Source organism: Fundulus heteroclitus, chromosome 22 (assembly GCF_011125445.2).
Source record: "Fundulus heteroclitus isolate FHET01 chromosome 22, MU-UCD_Fhet_4.1, whole genome shotgun sequence".
NCBI classification, from domain to species: Eukaryota; Metazoa; Chordata; class Actinopteri; order Cyprinodontiformes; family Fundulidae; genus Fundulus; species Fundulus heteroclitus.
In genome coordinates, this window is record NC_046382.1 from 38,777,479 (window position 1) to 38,800,242 (window position 22,764).

The 22,764-nt window shown below is 43.0% G+C and overlaps 1 protein-coding gene across 2 annotated transcripts; it reads right to left on the minus strand.

Annotated features, from left to right (window-relative positions):
* Window positions 1-757: 757 nt before the first annotated feature.
* ccdc172 (coiled-coil domain containing 172) lies at window positions 758-16,702 on the minus strand. Of its 2 annotated transcripts, none has more exons than XM_012872784.3 (8): window positions 16,549-16,702; window positions 16,334-16,419; window positions 12,612-12,728; window positions 10,475-10,640; window positions 10,231-10,332; window positions 8,301-8,403; window positions 1,171-1,258; window positions 758-942 (listed from the first exon to the last, which is right to left on the minus strand). In XM_012872784.3, the coding sequence occupies exons 1-8, from the start codon at window positions 16,625-16,627 to the stop codon at window positions 907-909; spliced, it is 777 nt and encodes a 258-aa protein (XP_012728238.1). In that variant the 5' UTR covers window positions 16,628-16,702; the 3' UTR covers window positions 758-906. The 2 variants fall into 2 exon arrangements, with proteins under 2 accessions (XP_012728238.1, XP_021177304.1); XM_021321629.2 differs by having other exon boundaries at window positions 8,301-8,406; window positions 16,549-16,701.
* Between the last annotated feature and the right edge of the window lie 6,062 nt (window positions 16,703-22,764).

The following is a 22,764-nucleotide window of genomic DNA, read 5'->3' on the forward strand; positions in this document are numbered from 1 at the left end:
TCGAAGGCAAAAATAGAACGCATGCTGGAAAAATCCTGAATTCATTATCCTTCAACAACATTAAACAATGTTCGTTTAAACAATGACTTCTGTTTTAGGCTGAAATTGAATCAAAATATCTTGTATAAAAATCATCCTGGAATACAGAATACTTCAGGATGTTTGTGGTCATTTTTAAATATATTTATATATAAAAAATCTTACATGCTTTGATAGTTTTTAAGTCAAAAACAATGATGCCAGCTCTTCTGGTAACAGGAAACACCCGTATTCAACACAGATTGCTGCAATAACATTTTCTGTCCACTAGAGGGCAATGTAAACCAATTATTTTTTTTAAAGCTTTCTGATTTAAGTTTGCTGTGAATTACTGTTGTTCGCCTGAAACTTCTTTACTTTCATTTTATTCTGCACTTTTATTTGACATCTTTTTACAAGCATGCACATGAAAATGCTTGGAACCACCAACAACAAATGTAAATTATTATTAGAACAAATCACATCAGAGTCATTTTCCTATACCAGTCAGCTACTTATTAACTAACCCAAACTTCACACAAAGTTTTTTTTTTGTTTACTTTATTTAAAAAACCAAAAAGAAATATTGTAATACATTTATAATATAGGGGGGTCAGGGAATATAATATTACACTCAAAGAGACCTAAAATGTAACATTTTTAAATGACTACAGTTTAAAACATGCATTTAAATATGGACATGAAACTTCAAATAACAATCCATTGGGTTTTTTTACATTTTTCCTTTTTTTTTGGTTGGTTGGATGGTTCAAGTTCATCTTTAATGAAACATCGAAGCACAACTAAGTATCATTATGGCGTAACAGCAATGGTTAGCCTGAAAACACGAAGGTCAAAAAGTAAACATGTCGAGTCAGTGATCCAATCCTAACGCTGGTCACTGTCCTGGCTGCTCTTCAGCTTCTGCCAAAAAAATAAAAGAAATAAAAATGTCATTAAAAAAAAGAAATCTGGAGTGCTAGAATGCTGCTTCATGGTTTTGCACCTTATCCTGTAATGATGTAAAGAGCAATGATCTTCTGCCTTGTTGAGCTGAACGCATGATGTCTCATTCCAATAACACGGAGGACTGGCGTACCAAACCACTCATTGGTCTAAAATCAAATCCTGCTTTATAATACAGATACCCACCGACTGCAGGAAGTGCACCTCTGAGCGGAGGGCCTGTCGCTGTTCTTCCAGGTCTCCGTCCTTCAGCGTCTCCAGCTCCTTCCTCAGGCTGATAGGACAGAGAGAAGACCCTTAAAGAGGAGCTGTGCATCAACTTAAAAACATTCATGTTACTGTTTTAATATCTGGGGCGACCCAAAGCACCTCTGAAACGGTCTCGAGCTGGCCCAGGGCACAGGGATATGTGCTGGCAGCACGTCCCACCAGACCATGATAAAATGCTTTAGCACAGCACAGCGCGATGATAAAGAGAATTCTATTATAGTTTTTAAAGCAATTTGCTGTAGTTTTGTAATCTGCTACCTTTTGTAATACGTTACTTCAAGCACTGCCAACAAAACCCAGTTCCCCTGAATGGCGTGTTGTTTCATCCACACTAATGTGAGTGAAGCGATATGACGGCGTATGGTGCCGCTAATTTAGACACGGAGCGTTCGTCTACTATATCAGCTTTTCTCCGTTATTCCTGGACATGTTTGAATGATGTTAAAAGCGACGGAGTAAAGTAACATCTCTGTCGGGCTGATTCCGTGTTCTGTCTCTCTGCTCTCCTCCTCTGTCGGCTGTTGCCTACAGGGCGGCCGCCCTGAGCCTGACGGCTTCCTCGGCCGGTGTGCAGAAAACGTACACCTTTAATCCAGCTTTTACCTCCGTCTGGGTCTTTCTTTTCTTTTGGGAAGTTGTGAAGAGTGAACGGAGGTTTACGACCACATTTCGTCTTTGGGTGAAGTCGTGATTGTTCTGCCACCGTTCAAGCCTCTAAAGTGCGTATTAGAGCAGTTAAACATGGCAGTGATCATCGTACGGCATGTATATTAAGGCTTTTAAAGCCTTAAAACCAACGCCTGTGAGCCTTCTGTTCACGTCGGCTACCTGCAGTGACTGGTAGCCAAAATGTTTGAACTCGCATGCAATGCACAAATGCAGTGCACAATTTTCTTATTGACACACGCATCTCCAGTTTTATTGAAATCTCCTCATGTATGCATATCAATTTTGGGACTTTTAAACTTATTGAACTGTGGCACATTTGGGTTGCCATAAGCCGGGGGGTCCAAATTGTTCAGGTTCTGGAGCTGGATCTGCATTTCAGTCCCGGCTGATCACCTCCAGCTGCAAATCCTTTGTCCAGGGTGGCAGCTTGGAGGACGCGCCCGATGGGAGCAGGAATCCAGAGCCCAGTCCTCGGAACATCCGATAAAAGCCGACAGGATGAGCTCATGGACCCGCCACACCTCCGATAAAGAGGTGTGAGGCCATTAGGGCATTTAAGAACAGTCAGAGTTTAAAATCAATCCTACGACGGACCGGACGGCAGCGTAAGGAATGTAAGGACGTGCGCATGTCAGGAGGCGTTAGTTAACAGACGGACCGCTGCGTTCTGAACACGCTGAAGACCATGTGGGCTTGAATTCTGAATGCCTGTCCAGACCAGATAGAGAAAAAGAAAATGAAAGAAAAGGGATTTAAATTATAGTGAAAAACTTCTATATTTTGTGTCCCTCATGTCAGTAAATGAAAATCACTGTTTAAAGATTCATTACATGGGGAGTGAAATGTTTCAAGCATGTGCGTCTTGTAGTTGTGATGATTGAGGCTTACAGCTAATGAATACTTTCAGTTCAGGTCTTTATGTAAGCATTTCATGCAGCTGGGTCAAAAACGTTGAGTGGAAGGAAACAGCCAGGTAGGAAAAGGTGGACCAGCACCAGGGATGATCTTGAGTTGATTTTTAAACAGACTCAGGCTGGTGTAAAGGCATCAGAACCAGCTACGCACAGACGAACCCGACACATGGGCTGCAAACGTCACATCCTCAGAAGGAACTGGACCGCTAGCCTCGTGAGACCATCCTGATCTCGCGAGCTTTCAAGGTTTCACTCGCAGATCAGTCTGGCTACTCTTTGGAGCCGTTCTCCAGACCCTGGGACCTTGATTTCCTGTCAGTGATGGTTGGGTTTCCACTGGTTTTCTGGAGTCCATTTTAGAGCTTCATGCCTCCTTCAGCAGACAAGCTGTATGGAGCTGCTGATTTCATTTTCTAGCAGGACTTGGTACAGGTCAGCACTGCCAAGGGGACCAAAACCTGTTCCAGTGACCATGGTGGCACAGTGCTTGATGGGCCAGAAAACGGGTCTGGCCTAAAGCCACAGAGAGTCTATGGCCTATTGTCCAGAGAAACCAGGACCAACAATGCAAAGGACCTGAAGATCACTATCAAAGCAACCTGGGCTTGCTGAACACCTCAGCAGAACCACAGGCTAATGGCCTCCATGCTACGCTGCATTGATGCAGTAATGCATGGAAAGGCAGCCCTGACCAAGTCCTGACTTCATAAAAATGAACAATTTTCAGAAGCCTGCTAAAAAAGATTATTTAAAAGTCTGATTCTCTAAGACGCTGAATTCTGGGTCTCCATCATCTGTAAGCCACCATCTTCAAAATTACTAGAAATATTTCACTCTGTGTGGAAGGAATCTATATGATGTCTGAGTTTCTGGTTTCTGAAACCAGGAACCAAAAAAATCCAGAACCTTTCCCCAGCGTTCTACGTTTTTGAGCCGTGTTTGGACGTGGGATTCTGCAGCACCTTTTCAGACTCAGCACTACACAGGAGAAGGTTCTGGTGCAGTGGAAGACATCTGGCCTTCCTCCAGAACCAAACCGAGCTCATTCATTACTCCTCAACAACTGCTGCATTTTATCTGCTTTGCTTCTCCGCTGAGCCATACAGGCATTTAAGGCAAACGGGTCTGAAAGAACTTTATCCGTGTCATTCTTTCCACACCACAGAGACCTAGCACTGGACCAGGGGCGTGTAGACTTTTACATCCCACCGGATAAACCATCAAGATCCTGTTTGACAGCCGGGACGGGGAAGCTGGTCCGAGCTGAACGGAGAGCCGTCGTTAGAGGCAGCAAAACACTAGAGACCGGGCCGGAGTCACCTCCAGCATGCTTTACACCAAAGCATTTGGTCTTAGGACCACTTTTTGGACTTTATCTGCAAAAGCACATTACCCATATGTAAAGAAACGTACAATTTGGTTTTTACTTCACAGTCAAGGTGTCGTTCCATCACAGAAAACCCGAGTCAGATTTACTGAAGTTTGAGGTTGGAACCCGTTGGGGAGAATGGAAAATACAGGATTTTAAATCTGTGCCGAATTCTTGCTTTAAAACAAAACTAAAACTGGACCTGATTTTGGTTAAAACACAACTCTGTTCAAAAAGAACAGCTTGAATAAGTTAAGCGAACGCCACAAACTGATTTGGCGGATAAAAGTCTGGCTGAAACAACATCGGCACGTTGTGACGCCTCGCCGCTCTGCTCCTAAATTAACAATTATTAAGTTCTGCCCTTTAAGAGCAGCCTCCTCCTGTGGCTGACCAGAGAATGCTTCACACAGATAAAACCGCCCTTCTCTCACATCCCTCAGTCTCCAGAGAAAGCGTCCGGCGTGGAGCCGCAGCGCTCCGGAGCGTCCTGCAGGTGCGGAGAGGGAACGGCGGCGAGCTGCTGGCGAGATGAACGCCAGCCGCCTCCTCCTCCTACTTTTATTGGAAGTTAATGAAACAATAAAGCAGCCAGACCTAGATTGCATCTCTGGCGGTGTGAAAACCTACAATGCTGTTTAAAACTTTATACGTCTCAGTGGAACTTAGAAATCAGATTCTTTAAGGTGAAGGCGCCGCGCTTTCACGCAGCACCGCGGTGTTTCATCAAAACACACCCGTGTTATTGACGCCGGCTCCTTCTGCCGGCTTTTTATTAGATTCCTGCGGTCTGGAGGAGCCTTCTCATGTATTTTAACTGCAGCATTTCAGTAAACGGAGCTCAAACGGTCGGCCTCACGCGTCCTGGACGGCATGCCTCCGCCGTGTGACGGGGGGGGGAGATCTGATCCCGTTCTGCACACTGAACACTTTTTAAACGACTGCGGCACTCGCTCAAATTGACACGCACTCAATTTCCCGCGATCAATAAGCAGAGGGTTATATACGTGTTTTAAAGACACGCGCCACCGGCCGCGGGCAGGATTGATGGTCTCGCTTCAGGATGCATGATCACAGGAACGGCTGTGAGGAGGCCCCTCCCCTACCGGGGGCCCATCCTCCGCGCTTCCTGGGGCTAATAGGGCCTCCGGTAACGATGGGCCGAGGATGTTTAATGAGGCTGATGGATGGGGAGGACGTGCTGCACACATGCAGGATTTACGGCAGCGCTAAGAGAGGCAGGCTGCTCTGACTTAGAAAGACAAGGCGCCCAACAAGAGAGCGAACTGATCGAAAGCTTCATGACGCTCCACTGTACGGCGCTGAAGGGAACGAAACGAGTTGTCTGAGTGTGCATGAAAAACTACCAGACTTTTCAGAGTTCTCCGTCGTTCATGTTCCTTTGAAGATGAGCAGGAACTCCTCACAGATGGTTCTAGAGCAGAAACTGGAAGGACAGACAAGATGGGAAGGAAAGAAACAAGCAAGGAAGGAAGGACAGAAGGAATGGAGTTAGGATTCAAGGAGAGAAGGAATGGAGGATGGAAGGAAGGGAGGGAGGGAGGAAGGAAGGAAGGAAGGAAGGAAGGAAGGAAGGAAGGAAGGAAGGAAGGAAGGAAGGAAGGAAGGAAGGAAGGAAGGAAGGAAGGAAGGAAGGAAGGAAGGAAGGAAGGAAGAAGCAAGAAGCAAAAAAGGCAGGACAGGAGGGAGGGCAAAAAGTAGACAAGGAAGGCAGGAACCGAGAACAGAAAAAGGAAAAGCAGAGTACACAGAAAAAAGATGAGGACCCAAAGAGGAAAAGACAAGAAGGAGTGTCACAAAGAGGAGAGGAAAGGAAAGACAGACTTGGGAAAGGAATTAGATCAAGGACATACGCAAGGAATTAGAATTAGAGGGAGGTCACAAAGAGGAAAGAAAGGAAGAAAAGACAGGAAGAGAAGGGACAGAAGGACAAAAGGAAGGAATGGCACAAAGATTATGAGAAAGAAAAAAAACACTAACATTTAGACTATGGAATAGGGAATAAACTCTGGAAATACAAATATTTGCAGAGCTGAAACAATTCTGTAGTTGCTGGAGTTTTGAAGACCCCACAAGAACCTGCTGGAAGAGATGGGACTGATGGGACTTTGGACTGAATACATCAATTCTCCCGTCTTGCCACAGATTCTCAAATGGCTTTGGGTCTGGGCTTTTTATTGGGCCGGTCTAACACATCAAGAATTAAGAATCTTTACTGTTACCATGGTGAAATATTTTTTAAGACAGACTCCGGCTCAGGATGCACACAAATATCAAATAACACGCAGGCACAACAAGGCATACTATATCCACACATTCTGAGCAGTTTAATGCGTGCATATTAATATTCTTTAGGGTCTGATAAGACGCGTATCCAAAAAGTCCAATAACAGTCCCTTTGGGAGCGGTATGAATTACTGTTGTATGAATTAATCCCTCAACGCTCGTAAATACTGTGCAGTAATCTTAAACTCGTTTACAGAACTGAGCAATCAGTTAATTTCTCAGGGAATGTCCCTGAGAAATGAAGAATGTGTAATAAAGGCTTTACTATTACTGTCACTGTAACAAGGAACAGACCACAAACCTCTCAGCAGGAGGCGAGAGCCATCACGGCTTTAGGAAAGAAGCTGTTTTTGTTTTGTTTTCAAAATGTTGACCTGATGGAAGTGCATGAAGCAGTGCATTGCTCAGGTGGGTGGGATCTGTGGCATCTGGCCCCTCCCTGGACTCGTCCAGCATCAACCGTGTCCAGATGTTGTAGACGACATCCCACAATCCCCTGTGCTGTCCTCACCACCCGTGTCAAATCCCAGTTGAATATTTTTTTTAGCTAAATCCTTCCATTGTGGGCAACTGGCAGGTTTAGCGTATGCTTCAGTGAACACCAACGTTCATACCGTATTCCCAGAGACATTCCAGGCTTTTCCTTCTTGGAATCATAATTTCTTTGCGCTTTTTTCCACAGCACCGTTGTTTCACTGGGAGATGCTAATAGCCGTTGGGTACTTCCTTGTTTTAACTCCTGCTGCGCATGCACAGTACGTACTTCTGTTAATATCGTAAATAAGCAAAAAAGGCTTAGTCTCTTTCTGATTGGCTAATGTCCCAGCTTTGTGAGGTTTCATTGGTTGAACGCAGCTTTAGTTTAAAAGCTAAACGGAACCAAGTGGATCCATTTTTTGCTCTCATATGCCGATTGACGGAAACCTGTCGCACCACAGACCCATGGTCTATGCTTTAAAGGTTTTAAAGACATTCATTATGTCTGTTAGTTTCTTTCTTAACATTTCCCTTGTCTTTTAAAAAGTTTTCGTCGGGTTAACAGCTGACGCGGCGGTCCGCTGAAGCCAAACTGTATTTCTTTTCCATTTCAGCGTTGAGGCTTAGCTCGTACATTTTCCTTTTAAAAAGCTGCCCGCATCAATCACATCACTCTCGCATTCTGCTTTCCCTCCGCTTGTTGACTAATTGAAACACATCACCGATGCAGATCAAAGCCTTAATTAAGCCAAATGCCCCTAATGCTGTTATTTACACTTTCCAGCGCCTTGACACCAGCCAGGCAGATAAAGAGGAGGCCACAGACGTACGACAGCCAAGCCCGACTGCTTCATTCAGCAGCTCTCCCAGCGGGAGTCCAATCTGACGTTTTTAAATGACACCTTTCACATATTAGGCGTGGAGGCCGCTGGGCCGCATTGTGTTTCTTGCCGCGGCCGTTTCCCTGAGTGCCTTTTTAAACCGCCGCAGTGACAGCGGCCACTCTTGCTCCCACTGAGATAGATTTCCATCTGTTGGACAAAAATGAATCCTGCTGAGAAGAGGAGAGCGGTGGTGCTTTTGTGTGAACCACGTCAGCTTTCAAAGCATATTGAATCTTTAACTAATTACCCATCACGGTTACTCAGCGGGGGGGGACAACTCTCCCTAAGCCTCTCAGGTCTTTGGTCCTGGCCGACTGAGAAGCTGCAGTTCCCCCCCCTCAAACAAAGAAATAGCCTGACACAATACGAGTCGTCATCAATCGGCTGGTGTTGCTTTTACAAGCAGCCGCTGCATCAACCACTCACCTCAGACAGGTGCTGTCAGTGAGGTGCTTCTGACTGACATCCTGGCTCTCCGCTCTCAGAGATGCCGTCGTTGCTTGAGCCTCCTGCATCTGCTGATCCAAGTCTGCTGTCAGAATAATAAAAAAACAAAAAAAACACATCCGATTCTTAACGACTTCCCTGAAAGAAGAGCGACGTCGTTGCCCATTTAGCTAAGACCCTCTCCCTGTAAGGCCTTGTGTGTGGTTAAGTGTCCACAAACGCAAACCTGTCCGTGTATTACAGTCAACAACCACTAACTTCAATGTAAGCAGCTGGCTCAAATAGAAATTGGAACATGGTGGCAGGCATATGGATCCAGCTTTTGTGGGTCAAGGCAAGGCAAGTTTATTTAAATAACACTGTTCTGTAACAAGGCGACTCAAAGTGATTGAAAGTCAATATTTTGTAGAGGTCCCTTTTCCAGCTCCAAGTGTTTTGAGGTCTGTCTACCAGTTTTAAAAGTTGCAGTTGTAAAAAGGTTGGTTGAGTAAAGGGTTTGAATTCAGCGTTTGTGTGTTCTTTATCTAAAAATAGGTGATTAAGCCACAGCATAAAACGACCCGGGCTGCACATATATAGTTTGGGTTTTTTATCAATATCAATCAATATGATTTCCATTTTATTGATATGCTTTCTTTAAATATAATTCAGCTCTATGCTACACATGAAACAGCAGTTTGGATTGGACTTTTACAGCTCTGGCTTTGTCCTGCTGGAAGAGCCACCCTCCACCCCAAACTTAGGTGTTTTTGCAGCCAACAGGTTTTTTTTTTTTTGCCAGGATTGCCTTATATTCATCCATCTAAGATAAGAAAAAGCAGGAGAGGATGAACTTTATCAGAAACGCCAAATTAATAGTAAATATTGCACAATAATTTATAACATGGCATAATCAGGTAAAAAAGATCCAATATTCAAGGTTAAGCTGTGGAAAAAAATAATTGCCTATTTACAGAACAACGTGAGTTAGTATGCAATTTGCATGATGGTACAGCAGCTTGTCAAAGAAGCTAAGAGGTGTGGAAGTGTGCCTTAGTGTCTGAGAAGCAGTGCCAATGATTCCTGATCAGATCAGAACCCGTGCAACCATCAGTGTTATGTAAACAGTTATTGAGTTTGATGGGAGCAGCAGAGATCATAAAGCCTAACAGTAGCTGGGAGGAAGGACCTGCAGAAGCGCTCCTTTGACCTCCTGGGATGCAGCAGTCTGTCACTGAAAGATCTCCACCTCTGCATCAGCTCCATGGGTGGGAGACATCGTTCGTCAATTATTATTATTTTTCTTACAGTCCTTGTGTCTCCCACCACCTGCACTGAGTCCAGGGGGCATAGCAGAACAGAGCTGGCCCTCCTGATCAGTTTATCCAGCCACTTCATCTCAGCTACATGTAAGCTGCTGCTCCAACAGACCAATCATAAAGAGGGCTGATGACACCACAGAGTCAAAGAAGGTCTTCAGGAGCGCCCCTGCACTCCAAAAGACCTCAGCCTCCTCAGGAGGTACCAATCCATTTTAATTCCAGGTTCTGAGGCAACTAAACATGTAAAATCTCATGGTTCAATGAATGCTTTGGTACAAAGCCAGTGTGACAACAAAACAGACATTTTAAAGACTCTTCATGATGTCAGACGAGGAAGAAACTCTTTAAAATTAGCCATTTTTTTTCTGTAAACAAATGCCTCAAACTGCTTTTTGGTCACTTTAGTGTTCTGTGTATCATTTACCTTTACTGTGAGTAGAATTAAAAAAAGTATCCTTTGTCATTAAATTGTCTATCCACACCACAGGGGAGCTCCTTTTTCCACTCGGTCATGAAGTCAGAGATAAACATGTATTTAAATAAATTGTGTAAGCTGGACGTAGCAACAGGTTAGAGAATGCTAACTGATGAGCGCTTGTTGGGTCAACCTTTCTGTATGTTCTCCAGGTCTTGGAGGTCCAGCAGCAGTTGCCTCTTTTCCTCCAGTGTGGAGCTCATGTGGATGTTGCTGCGTTTCATCTCGTCCATCTCTAAAGCCAGACAGAGACAAAGTTAGGCTTGAGACATATCCTAAGGTTCTACAACACACAATAAACAAGTTGAAGATCAGCAGTTTGGCCACATCTGCCTCGTAAAGTCAAAATAAATTCAGGGCCAAATACATTTAAGGACCTTTGTGTAAAGCTTCCACGTCCCTCTGGAGGGCCAAGATCTCAGCGTGTGTTTGGCTCTCAAACACAGCTGCTCTGTTGTCTGGAAGGCTGAAGTCGCTATTGAACCTCATCATCTCCTCAAGGAACTGTTGCTCTTCTTCTTTAGACTGCTGCTTTATCTTGGCCTGGCGAGAAAAGAACGACCGTGTGAACTTCTCCCAGCAATAACAAAACCCACAGCTGCTTGGGAAGCAAAGATTAAGAACGAAATCTAAAAGATTCAACAGTGTTAAACTTTTCCAATATTTTCTGTGATATTATCCTTCAATAATTACACAAAGCCTGCATGAATATTTACATGTGAATAACTTGTTGGAAGACATTAAGTCCTGTTTCAGAGCTCATCATATCACAGAAGCAGCGACAGTGAAAGTTACTAATGATATTTTTACTGCTTTGTAATAATGGACTTCTGTCCACATGTCCTGTTAGATCTCGGTGTTTATCAGATTTGCTAGGCTTGATGGCAAGTGTCTGTCTACCCAAGAAAAGTGAATGCTGGGATTGAATCAAAAGATGGTTTTCATTTTGTGTGCATGCATCTGCAATCAGGTTATTGACTTTTTACCACGTTTTTACATTTCCCTCTAATTAGGGATGGATACCTTTCACATTTGAACCGATACGTTACCGACACCCAGTACCAGGGAATCGATACTGGTACTTAACGGTTCCTATTTTCGGTACTTTTGAGTGTTTATGTAGTAAATATTAATTAATAAAATCTCAAAACTTTTCAATTTAACATATTTATTTCTCAACATAAAAACTTGCTTGGATCTGGAAATCTTCTTAAATAATTTATGACTTTTACTACATTGCCTGAATCCACAGCACATACAACATTTTTTTTTACTAAAACAACAGTTATCAGAGGCAGAGTGTGAACGAGGTAAATAAGGGACTGAAGCTGTGTGTGAATACAGTTCAGGCAATTGTTTTAGTTCAACAGTTTCAGAGAAGAAAAAAATATATATGTTAAAAACATTATATTTTATCCAGCTTTGTAAATCAGGAACAGGATACATTTGCAAAGAAAGCAGAGTCTCGCCTCTCTGCTCTCTTTGCTCTGACTACAGACGAGTTTCATGATGAAGCAGCAGCAGCGGCCTGTGAGACAACGGTTGGAGAGGTTGGGAAGAAGCTCAATAACTCCAGAATGATTGTAACTTTTCATGGGAAGTCACCAATAACAGAAGAAAGTCGCTATATTTATCGTTAGCCGCTTTTCTGAAAAAAAGGTCGCTGGATGGGTCTGAAAAGTTGCTATATATAGCGAGAAATTTGCTAAATTGGCAGCAGTGACCGAGTGCTTCCTCAGATTAGAAATATTCCCGCAGCTTGCCTTGCAGTTCGCCTCACAAATTTTGCAGCAAACTTAATCTGCGGCGCATTTTAGAAAGTGGAGCCAGACTTCCCATTAGCCACGCTTGCTTTGTGTACTGGACCAGAGGCTACTGACGTCATTACTCTCTGTGTTCAAGTTTGGCATGAAAAACCACCCACTCTTCCACTCCATGTCACAGTGATGCGTTTAGCTAGCGAAACATGGTACCGTCTGATTTTACGTGAATCGGTACTCGGTAGTACTGACGGGATTCTGTCAGTGCCTACAAAAGTACCGAGTTCGGTACCCATCCTTACCTCCAACTGACTTGGCTGTTTTTCAGTTGAATAATACAGGATATGTGTCATAATAAAAGTGATTTCTTGCTCTAAAATAATATAGCTTGTTTATTTTTTTATGTCATTTTAACAGGATATAGTATACTTTATCCTTTGTATTAGGCTCGGAAGTAACTCCCTATCCTTTTAAACTGGAATTCCTAGGAATAGCATTTGGAGGCATCTACAGACAAGAAGACCGATCAGGATAGATGTAGTTGTAGCTGCTGTTCTGGCTCATTTGATTTGTATTACAATACCAATTGGCGATCTGACCATCTGATCATATGTAAAAGGCAACAATGTTAAACATGTTCAAGCATTTAAACCAACATGTACTGGAAGCAGAACGAGCAGCGCGAACATCGGCAACATGATCACATCAGAGGTAATCCGTGGGAGCAGAGATGTTTAGACAGGCTTCAACCCACCAGATGATCCCTGAGGTGGTTCTGCTGACGGAGCCGCTCCTCAATTTGCTTCAACATCTGGTCCTCACATTTCCTCATCAAATCACACTGCAGAGTCATCGCAGACAACTGCTGACCCTGGAGCACAAGCAGATGATTGCAAAGTCAGGGTGGAGAATCTGACGGACGTGTGTTCACATCCATCACAGATATGACAGATATGTTCATCCTCCCAGACGAAGATGAAGCGGAGAGCTGTAAGGACCGTAATACTAAACACCAAACGCCGCAGACATGCGTGTGAGCAGCACTAATAAATGGCAAATGAATTCTTTTTGTCTGATCTTGAAGAACAATGCAGTTAAAGTATTGCCCTTTAAACTGTACACTTTCTGTTGGGTAACAACTGTAAACTACTATTTTTATTGGGATTTTATGTGATAGACGAACATGAAGTGGGATATAATTACTGCTTTGCATTTACCCTGATTTCTTCTGAGGCTCCTAGCTAAAATCAGGGGAACCAAGTGCCTCTAGATGTCTGGTGACCACAAAATAGAGCCTCCCTTTCCTGTAATTGAATCTTGGTCTAAAAACAGCTGTTCAGTGAAGGCCTCAACGGAGAACAAACACCATCGTGGTTAAAGAGAAAGCCGTTGTGATGATTCTGGCACTGGAGCTGACCCTGCTCTCTACCATCACACCTGCTCATTCTCCACCTCTGCGCAATCAACCTTCACTGGCTCCACCTGTCTCCAGCTGCATAAAAGGCCCGTCCTTATCAGTCTCCAGTGCCAGATCGTCTCGTGCCAACCACTGAGAACTTTCCAGCGTCTATACTGAGAACCTGTCTGTCTGTCTGCTCGTTACCGACCTGATCCGCCTTCTGACTCCTGAGTTTGCCGAAGCCCCGTCTGACCCAGCCTGATCGTAACCCGTTTCCCCCTGGACTGTTTCCCCGTGCACCGAACCTGGACCAAACCGGAACCTGATCTTGGACACCCCTGTCAGTACTGCCGCTGGATTCTGGATTCTCTGTGAACGGACCTGGACTGCCCCTGGATTCACGCTCCTCTGGATTGCCCCATTCGGACTCTGCCTGCCAGCGGCAGTTAACCCCGGAGCCGTCTCTCAGCCAGCGCTCGTTCAGGTTAGTGATTCAGCCTTTCTAAACCATCACGTCAGACTCCGCTGATCACTAACCTGTTCCCTTCCCTCCAGAGGGCTGCCAGACGGTTAGCGCATGCTACGCGCCCCAGAAGCCGCACTCCTCCTCTCTTTAATTAAACACGTTTCAAAACGCCACTGACCTGTTTCGGGTTATCATTGGGGTCCGATTCCCGTTCGTAACAGCCGTGGGTAGTCTTAAATCAGGTGTAGATCATAAAACAATATCCTGGGCTTTGAACATCTCAAGGAGTAATCAGTCCATCAACCAAAAATAAAGCATGTGACACAACTCAAAAAGTGCCAAGGTATTGGTCGTTTCCAAACATTTTGCTTTTATGGAAATGGGGTCAGATAAAAAGAAAATTTTTACAAAGAAGCTATATAAGAAGTCTTATTTATAACCAGTCAGCTAGAGGAGGCAGCAAACGCATCATTTCCAACCTGAATCGCGTTAATAACAGCATCACGCTGAGGGGAACATTTCCTTTAGCTGGACAGGGAAGCTGGTCAGAGGTGATGGGAACATGGAAGGAGGGGAACAAAGGGCAATCCTGGATAAAGACCTGTTAGCACTGCTGGCCGATATGGGTTAAAAAAAAGTTATCTGATTTTTTTTCCTCCTTTTCATTTCACGAAAAGAAATGAAAGAAATTACCGTATGGTAAAAACTTGCTTTTATGTCAAGCATTTTGTCTGGACGTTTGACCTGAATTTAAAGTGCAACTAACTTAAATACAAGCTGTGAAACATGCTTGTAAAACAAGATGCCGTTGTAAACAATGAAGATATAACACAATGTGTGCTGCTAGTGGCATTACACACACAATCAGCTAAGAACAGAAACTTAAAAAAAAAAGAACTTAAAAAAAAGTTAATGAGTACATTAAGTGCCTCGTATTGTGGTAAAAAAAAATAAGTTACTTCTTTACAATATTTTCACAATATATTTTGATAAACAGATGTATCATGGAAGCCCAATGAGTGCATTGGCAAAATAAAATCCAGATTTTCCAAAAATGTAATCTTAAAAAAATTGTAAATTCAAATAAATCTATTAAATCGATTTATAGCCCAGCCCTACTTGTTAGAGGCTGCAAAGACTAAGAAGGAGCTTCACCTTCCATCCTCATAATGACCCTAAACACAAGGCCAAAATGCAATAAAATAGGCTGGATCAAAGCACATTCGTGTTAAAATGGACCAAAGTCCAGATCTAAACTCAATTGGGAAGACAGCAAGACACCCTCCATCCAATCTTACTGAGTTTAGGCAACTTTGCATAAGGGAATGGGTAAAATTGTCAGTCTCCAACCGTGAAAAGCTGGAAGAGACAGCAGCGATAAATGTCCTGAAAACTGATCGTCCGAGGTGTAGACTCTTGGGTTGGACTGATTAATAAATGCATTTTTAAAAAAATCCTGTTTCTGCTGGAACGTATACAAAATATGGAGAGGTTGAAGGGTTATGGACACTTCTGAAATGCACCGTACACAGCACTGCGATCCCTACACAAAGGAAAACAAGCAAAATCTCATACAAAGGTGACGTGCCGCTTTTTGGGCCCCCGTGTGACACTGGAAAAGCACAGACCGCTTTCAGGGAGCAAAGTCAGCATCTAAGTTTTCCAAACAAAGCAATTACAGCTTTCGAAACCCCGTAAGGCGCCACACCGCGAGAGCTGTAAACACTCAGCAGAGCAGACACACCATGCGTATTTGAAAGGCGTAAACGCTTTCTATATTCCATCCTCGGGAGAAAGTAAACAGGGATCCCTGTTGGGTTCTCTTATTCAGACAATGCTGTATGCTGATGATGCCTTCCCTGTGCATTCTGCATCCTGTTGTAATTCAGCTCTGGAAACACGGCCTTCTGAGCAGCCGTCTTCTTTAACATTTACGGCTTAGAAATATTTCGGCAGGGTCAAAGTGTCTGCCTCAAACATCATACCTCACACGTGCTGAAAGGTCTCACTAATGTTACCCGGTGGAAATTAGCCATTGATTTCAGAGCAGCACGCCCAATCGATGGCCGATTAAACAAATGCCAGGGGATCGACTGTTTTAAATAAAAAGCCAAATCAGCTCATCAGTGCGTCGACGTGCACCTCTCTATCTCCCGTGTAGATATCCCTACTTCCTTTAGCTGAGTCATCGATAAGAGGTAACATTATTCTGGAAGGTGATGATTGAAGCGATAAATTTACCTCTGGATTTTACTGAAAACATATCATTTGGTAGTTCTCCTGGTGCAAAATCCTAAAAGAAGCTTATCTACACGAAGAAACCAACCATGAAGGTTCTGAATGAGAATAAGCAGCAGACTGTCCAAAAATAAAGCTGTTTTTTTCCTGTGATCACTTTAAAACACAGAGAAGTCGTCGGTTAAATTCCAACTGCTCTGAAACTTTAAATTAAAAAAAGAAGCAAAAAAATAAATAATATTGACTCTTGCAACATCATTTCCAACACTAGGATATGATTCAAACATAATCCAATTACATTAAATCCTTTAAAAAATTATTACATTTTAGAAAACATAAAAGGGCACATAAATAACAAATGTCACAATTTTACCTTTTTATCAAGTTCCTCAGTGGTCTGCTTATATTTCTCAGTCTCGCTCTTAATTCTCTCCTGTTGTCGGATAATTTCCACTTTTACTGGAGTAAAACATAAATAAAATAAATAAGCTACAATGTTAAAAACAAACCCAATGTCGGAAATAATCGTTTTCTGTGGAGTTATTAGCATTAGCCGGACAAGCTAGCGAGCTAGCTAGGACCTCATACCGTCTTTGAGTTTCTGTGTCTGTTCCGTCAGCTGATGTTCCGTCAGGAGGATTTGTTGAAAGAGAGAATCTAAACTCATTGTGACAATTATATTACCAATAAAAAAAATGTCTGCAACTATATTAAAACGTTAGTTTTAAACTAGTCGAGCTGTAAAACAAGAGCCTTCCTCCGAGATTACAGTAACCTTCCGCTAAGGGGCGGAGGGAGACGCGATTCACGTTGGCCTGTAAAAAAAAAAAAATGCTTTTGGGTGGGTGTTCAAATTTGGGCTGCTTTTCACAACATTTGGCGAATTTTTAGTAGGGATTATGGGGAAACTGTTAAAATTGTTGTCATTGTGTGGCAGGAGCGTGAAAAAAAAAACGTGTACATTGGAATAAAATGCCGTTTTCTTGCGCTTCTTCCTTTTGATAGTTCATTTAATTTGAAACATCCGGAATCTGTCAAATATGACGTCATCAATGGATCGTAGTCATTGGTTAATCAAGTTTCACGGTATTGGTCAATTAATCGGTGATCAACTTGTTTCATGGCTGCTGTTTAGCAAAAGATTGTTGTATTTCTTCATGATTGTGAGAGAGAAAAGAGAGAGAGAGAAATCATTTTATATTGAGTTAGATTTACAACCCTATTGATAATTGCTATGAAAACGTGATCTCTCTCTCTCTCTCTCTCTCTCTCTCTCTCTCTCTGTGTGTGTGTGTGTGTGTGTGTGTGTGTGTGTGTGTGTGTGTGTGTGTGTGTGTTCTGTACGTAAGTAGGAATTTTAAGAACACATTTAAGTGTATAAATTTATAATTTTAAAATACTTGCTAGAGTTGACCACAAAAGCTTTACCCCAATTATTAATATTTTCTAAAGAGTTACGTCTAGCAGTTGGTTTGGTAACTTCTACAGCACTGACTAACCTATATTTCTAGGTGTATATAGTAAAATTAAGACAAATTAGGAGTCACCACAGACCTCTTGGGTTCCCAGGTGGACTGTTAGGAAATTATCTGCATTTTGTCACATTACAACCACAAATTAATGTTGTATTGTATTGGGATTTTGTGTGACAGGCTAACAAAAAAAAAAAAAAAAACTGTGCAAACATGTGAAGAGAGGAAAATAATGCATGCGTTTCAAGGATGAAATCTGAAAAGTGTGGCGTGCACTTTCATTCAGCCCCCTAACTTAAGTTTTATGCAGAACCATATTTAGCTGCAGATGCAGATTAAAGTATTTTGAGATTTGTCACTACCAGCTGTGCACATCTAGAGATTTATAATTTTGCCCATTCTTCTTTTCTTGCAGATCAGTCAGATTGGTACAGATCTCTGAACAACAATTTTGGTCTATGCCAGCTTTTCTTCCAGGATTGCTTAGTATTTAGTTTAATCAAAACCAGTTTCCGAGTCCTTTCTGAGGAAGAACAATAAATGGTGCTGCTACTTCCGGGTTCCACCATTCAGATGGTGCGTTCAGGGAGATTTTCTCAACACACAGAGTGTTCTGATGTGATAGGAGGATTTAATTCATGCGCTTCTTTGTGTCGGTAGCTCACATAAGATCCCAATAAAACGCGCTGAAATTTTCCGTTGCGATGAAACAAAATGTGAATTGCGGGTGGGAATACTTCTGCGGGTCACTGTGTATCTGCTTTTTTTTTATGGAACTTGCTGGGAGTGATAAATCAAAATATGATAAAACATTTTTGTCAGTTTAACAGATTGCAGAATTAGAAATTGGTTTTACACCAGCGCTGATCAATCCCCATTACGTTTGTCTGTTTAACTTTATGAAGTGCTTTAATGGCACTGTCAGCTTTCTGAAGAGTAATCCATTGTGTCTCTCCGCATCCATAACTCAGACTGTACCCGACCAAGACCGATTTCTCCCACTAAGACAGAGCCAGCTTCTGATCCGGTGCCATGAAGCACATTACCGTGCGCGATATCAGCTGACCTCGGGACTACATCATTCTGACATTCATTTGCAAAATTAATATCACATATTGATTGAGGCCTTTTCATACATCACCAGACGGACGCTTGCGCCGACTGGCAGCCTTCCCTTCGGAGACTCGGGAACGGCCGAGTCATCAAATTGTGAGCAGACAATTATCCCACACAGCAGCAGCTGGAGCCTGTCGCTCATTTGTTCCCGCCCTCCCGTCCCTTTTTCTGTCGCGTTCCGAGTGAAAAAGCAGTCGCCGCCGGGGCCTGAGGCATACCCATTTAACAAAACTGCGAGTCGTTTTAAAAAGTGATTTTACCACTGCAGGATTGATTCATCTGCATCTAATCACACATGCCTTTTTAAATAAGGGATTATAGCCCGATGTTACAATAAGCTGCTTCCCATCCCATCTCTGAATGCATTGCTCTCTCTGCCTCCTCCGTATACGTGCGAGAGCTGATTTACTGCGCCGGGCGCCGGCATGCTTGATTGATTGGGCCCAGGCTCTAATGCAGAGAGCCTCATTGACAGCTCCCATGAATTCAAGCAAGTGGATTAGCTTCTGAATAGACTATATTGGCAATCAATGGGCTGAAGGTAGAGTCACATGATGGTTATACACAGGATTCCCAGTGAATGATGAACTCACAATGCTGTTTGGTAGCATCATTCATGGTTTTCACATGGCCGCTTCAGACGTGTGGGGGTGGGGGTGGGGGGGTTGATTTTCGCATGACCGACAGATGGCGACAGCATCACGGCGTGTTCTCCCCTGTGCTGACTGGTGGGAGGTTTCACTCCATGCAGCTGTCCGGTTCGAAAGTATCAAACACTTGATCTGCTGACGTAAGCCTGTATGCATTTTGCTACTTCAAAGCAAGCGCTGCATTCTCTCTAGAGTTGCTAGATTTTTATAGTTTCATCAACCGGACAGAAAATGGGAAAGATCCATCCTGGTGAAACATGCTCCGCAGCTGAAACGCGTCCGTTCGACCCTATTTTAGCAGCTGACCAGTGGCAACAAATCACCCACAGCAAATGAAGGTGAAACACGAGCTACACTTTAGAGGAGAAACTCTGCCAGTGAAACACAGTTGGTTTTTAAAGATCACCTAAGTAACTTTTTTACTTAAGTAACATGTTTAGTGCCATCTTGTTGTCTGCCAGACAGTCAACATGTGAGGAACCCAGTTAAACAGTTATACCAACCAACCTTTTCTTTGATAACAAGATGAAGTTGGGGGATGTTATGAAAACCTCCCCAGACATCCCATAAATCACGCCTTAGATCAGTAAAGAAGAGAACCCAAGTAGAAACTGGATGAGCTCATTCAAGAGTGGCTGGCTAGCTCTGAGGAGAGGAACACTTTTTTAAAGGGGGGAGTTGAGTTCTTCTCTCAAATCAACTACCTTAATGTCCCCTTTCACTTCATCCATAAATCTCCTCTCTGGTCTTCCTCTGGGCTTCCTGCCTGATGGCTCCAGACTTAACATCCTTCTACAGATGTACTCACTATCCCTCCTTTGTACATGTCCAAACCATCTCAGTCTGGCCTACTGGCTTTATCTCCAAAATACCCAACATGAGCTGTCCCTCTGATGTACTCATTCCTGATCCCATCCAGATTTGTCACTCCCAAAGAGAACCCCAACATCTTCATCTCTGCTACCTCCAGCTCTGACTCCTGTATCTTTATCAGTCTCTCTAAACCAGATAACATCCCTGGCCTCACCACCAGCCTGGACACCTTTCCTTTCATTCTCACTGATAGTTTCACACCTGACACTTTTTCCCCCACCTGTTCCAACCTGCTTGCACACGTTTCTTCATTCTGTTGCTGTGGACTGTTGACCTTAAGTACTTGAAATCCTCCACCTTCTTTGCCTCTGCTTCCTGTAACCGTACAGCTCCACTTGGGTCCCTCCCATTCACACACATGTCAGTCTTGCTACAGCTAACCTCTATTCCTCTCCTTTCCAGGGCAAACTTCCATTTCTTGATTTTCCTGCTCTGCTCTCCCCATAGATCACAATGTAATCCGCCAACGTCATAATCCATGGAGATTCTTGTCTCATCTGTCAACCTGTCCATCACCACAGCAAACAAGAAGGGGCTCAGAGCCCTTGATACGGTCTCACTTCCACCTCAAACTCCTCTGGCACACCTACAGCACACCTCATCACTGTTTTACAGCTCTCATACAGTTCCTGCACCATCTAAAATATTTCTCTGTTATGAACCATTACGCATGCTTTCAAGTTATTCAATATTTAGTAAATAACTTTCGGTTTGTTAGGTATTGTCCACTGAATATCAGTCCACACAGCTGGAATTAGGACAATTAGGAAAGTAGGACTCGGACACAGGCATTCTTTTTTACAGCAAACTCTGCATACACATGGAATAAATGAGTGACTGCTTCTCTTCAAGTATGAAAATGTATTAACAGAAACAAATGCACATCCAGGGAACACTACTAGAGAATGTTGTTTATCTGAATTAATGCTATATTAGGCAACAGATCCTCTCTACTAGGCTAGTGAAACTTAACTAAACTACTAACCGAAATGAAGATGAACGAAATTAAGGAACTTTGTACATACAAAAGATCAATAGGACAAATAAAGATAGTTGAAAACCATCATCAGAATGATCTAAGAGGACCAAAAGTTCATCTTAAATAATACGGAATGAGGTTAAATTAGCTTAACTAATTTAAAATAACCTGTGGTATGTGTTCTACCCAGTCACAATGCAAATCCAGGTTAGATAAAACATTATTTGACGAAGTAACATTTTAAAGAATGGTTTGCTAAGTAAAAATCAATAACCCCTAGGACGCCTGATTTTTTACTAATTTAACTATATCTCCTGGAGTAGTTAAAACTTAAATTGGTATCTTAGGAAGTTAGAGGGCGCTGTAGCGGACGATCGACCATAAATGGACAAAAGCTTGATGGGTTAATCTTAAAGTTATACAAAACAGCAATAAATCAACATTAATGTTCCCTATTAATGCTTTATTAACTCTCGTAGCACTATCGAAAAATGACAAAGCTAAACAACCTAAAGTTACGTTTAACTTGAGTGTTAGCGTATTAGAGAAGCTAATAGCGGCTAATACTAGCTGCAATTCAGTACTCACTTAAAAAGACTTTTAAGCTATATTTTGCTGCAAAGAGCGGAGCTGAAAACACAAACAATAATGTCCCATTGGTGTACAAATCCCTTATGAAAATAAAGCTTTTTATAACCGTAAAACATATCAAAGACATATCAGCATAGCTTTGTTTCAAAGGTCGCTAACGGGTGGCTTAGTGAAAACATAGTAAAACACATTCAAAGTAAACTATCTGAAAGGATTAATCCCATCCTGACTTTCATTATCATTTCTCTGCCAAACCTCTGCCTCTGTGTCCATTCGATCGACTTTTGGGCATTCGGTTGCAGTGAATCACTTACTCCTGGGTGAAGCTGGTTCTTCGGCAGGAAGCAGCTGGTCTCAGTCCTCGTGGATCCCGGCCTGGGAAGAGTTCTACACAGGCTCCAGTGGTGCACTCAGGCTGTGGAGGCCGCAGTGAGGGCCTCTGCACAGCTTACAGAGGGGGGCTTTCAGATCAGCTTTCTCCTGCAAAAGCTGAGGAAAGATTACAAACAGACTGTTTCCATGGCAGTTGGCTGCTTAGGTTCCAATGCTGATGGTAGGAGGCTGTACTTAGCTTCAGTTCTACCCTGCGGCCAGATTCGTGGGTCTACGAACTGCATTCGGACCCCGGTGGCTTGTTTTCCTAGTGTAGACCTGGTCCTCATAAGGGCCCATAGACAAGAGACAGATGAAGGGGGAGAGTCTGGGTTCATAGCGGTGGCCTCCTGCTGTGAGGGTCAGTCCCCTCATGCCTGCAGTCTGTTACGACATCAGAAACAGTCTGATTTTGTCTTTCCTGGCTGGTATCACAACAACTTCCTCATACAATACCACAGCCCCCCTTTTAGCATCCTGTCATATGATTTCTCTAGATCTCCAAAAACACAACGCAGCTCCCTTTGACCTTCTCTGTACTTTTTTTTTTTTTTTGCGAAATTCTTAAAGCAAATACTGCATCAGTAGTACATTTTCTTGGCATGAAACCATAATGCTGCTCACATATGCTCACTTCTGACCTCATTCTAGCTTCCTCGTATCTTTCCCATAACTTAATTGTATGCCTCAACAAATCTATTCTTCTGTAGTTGCTCTCCATATCTCTCTTGTTCTTGAAAGTTGGTCCCGG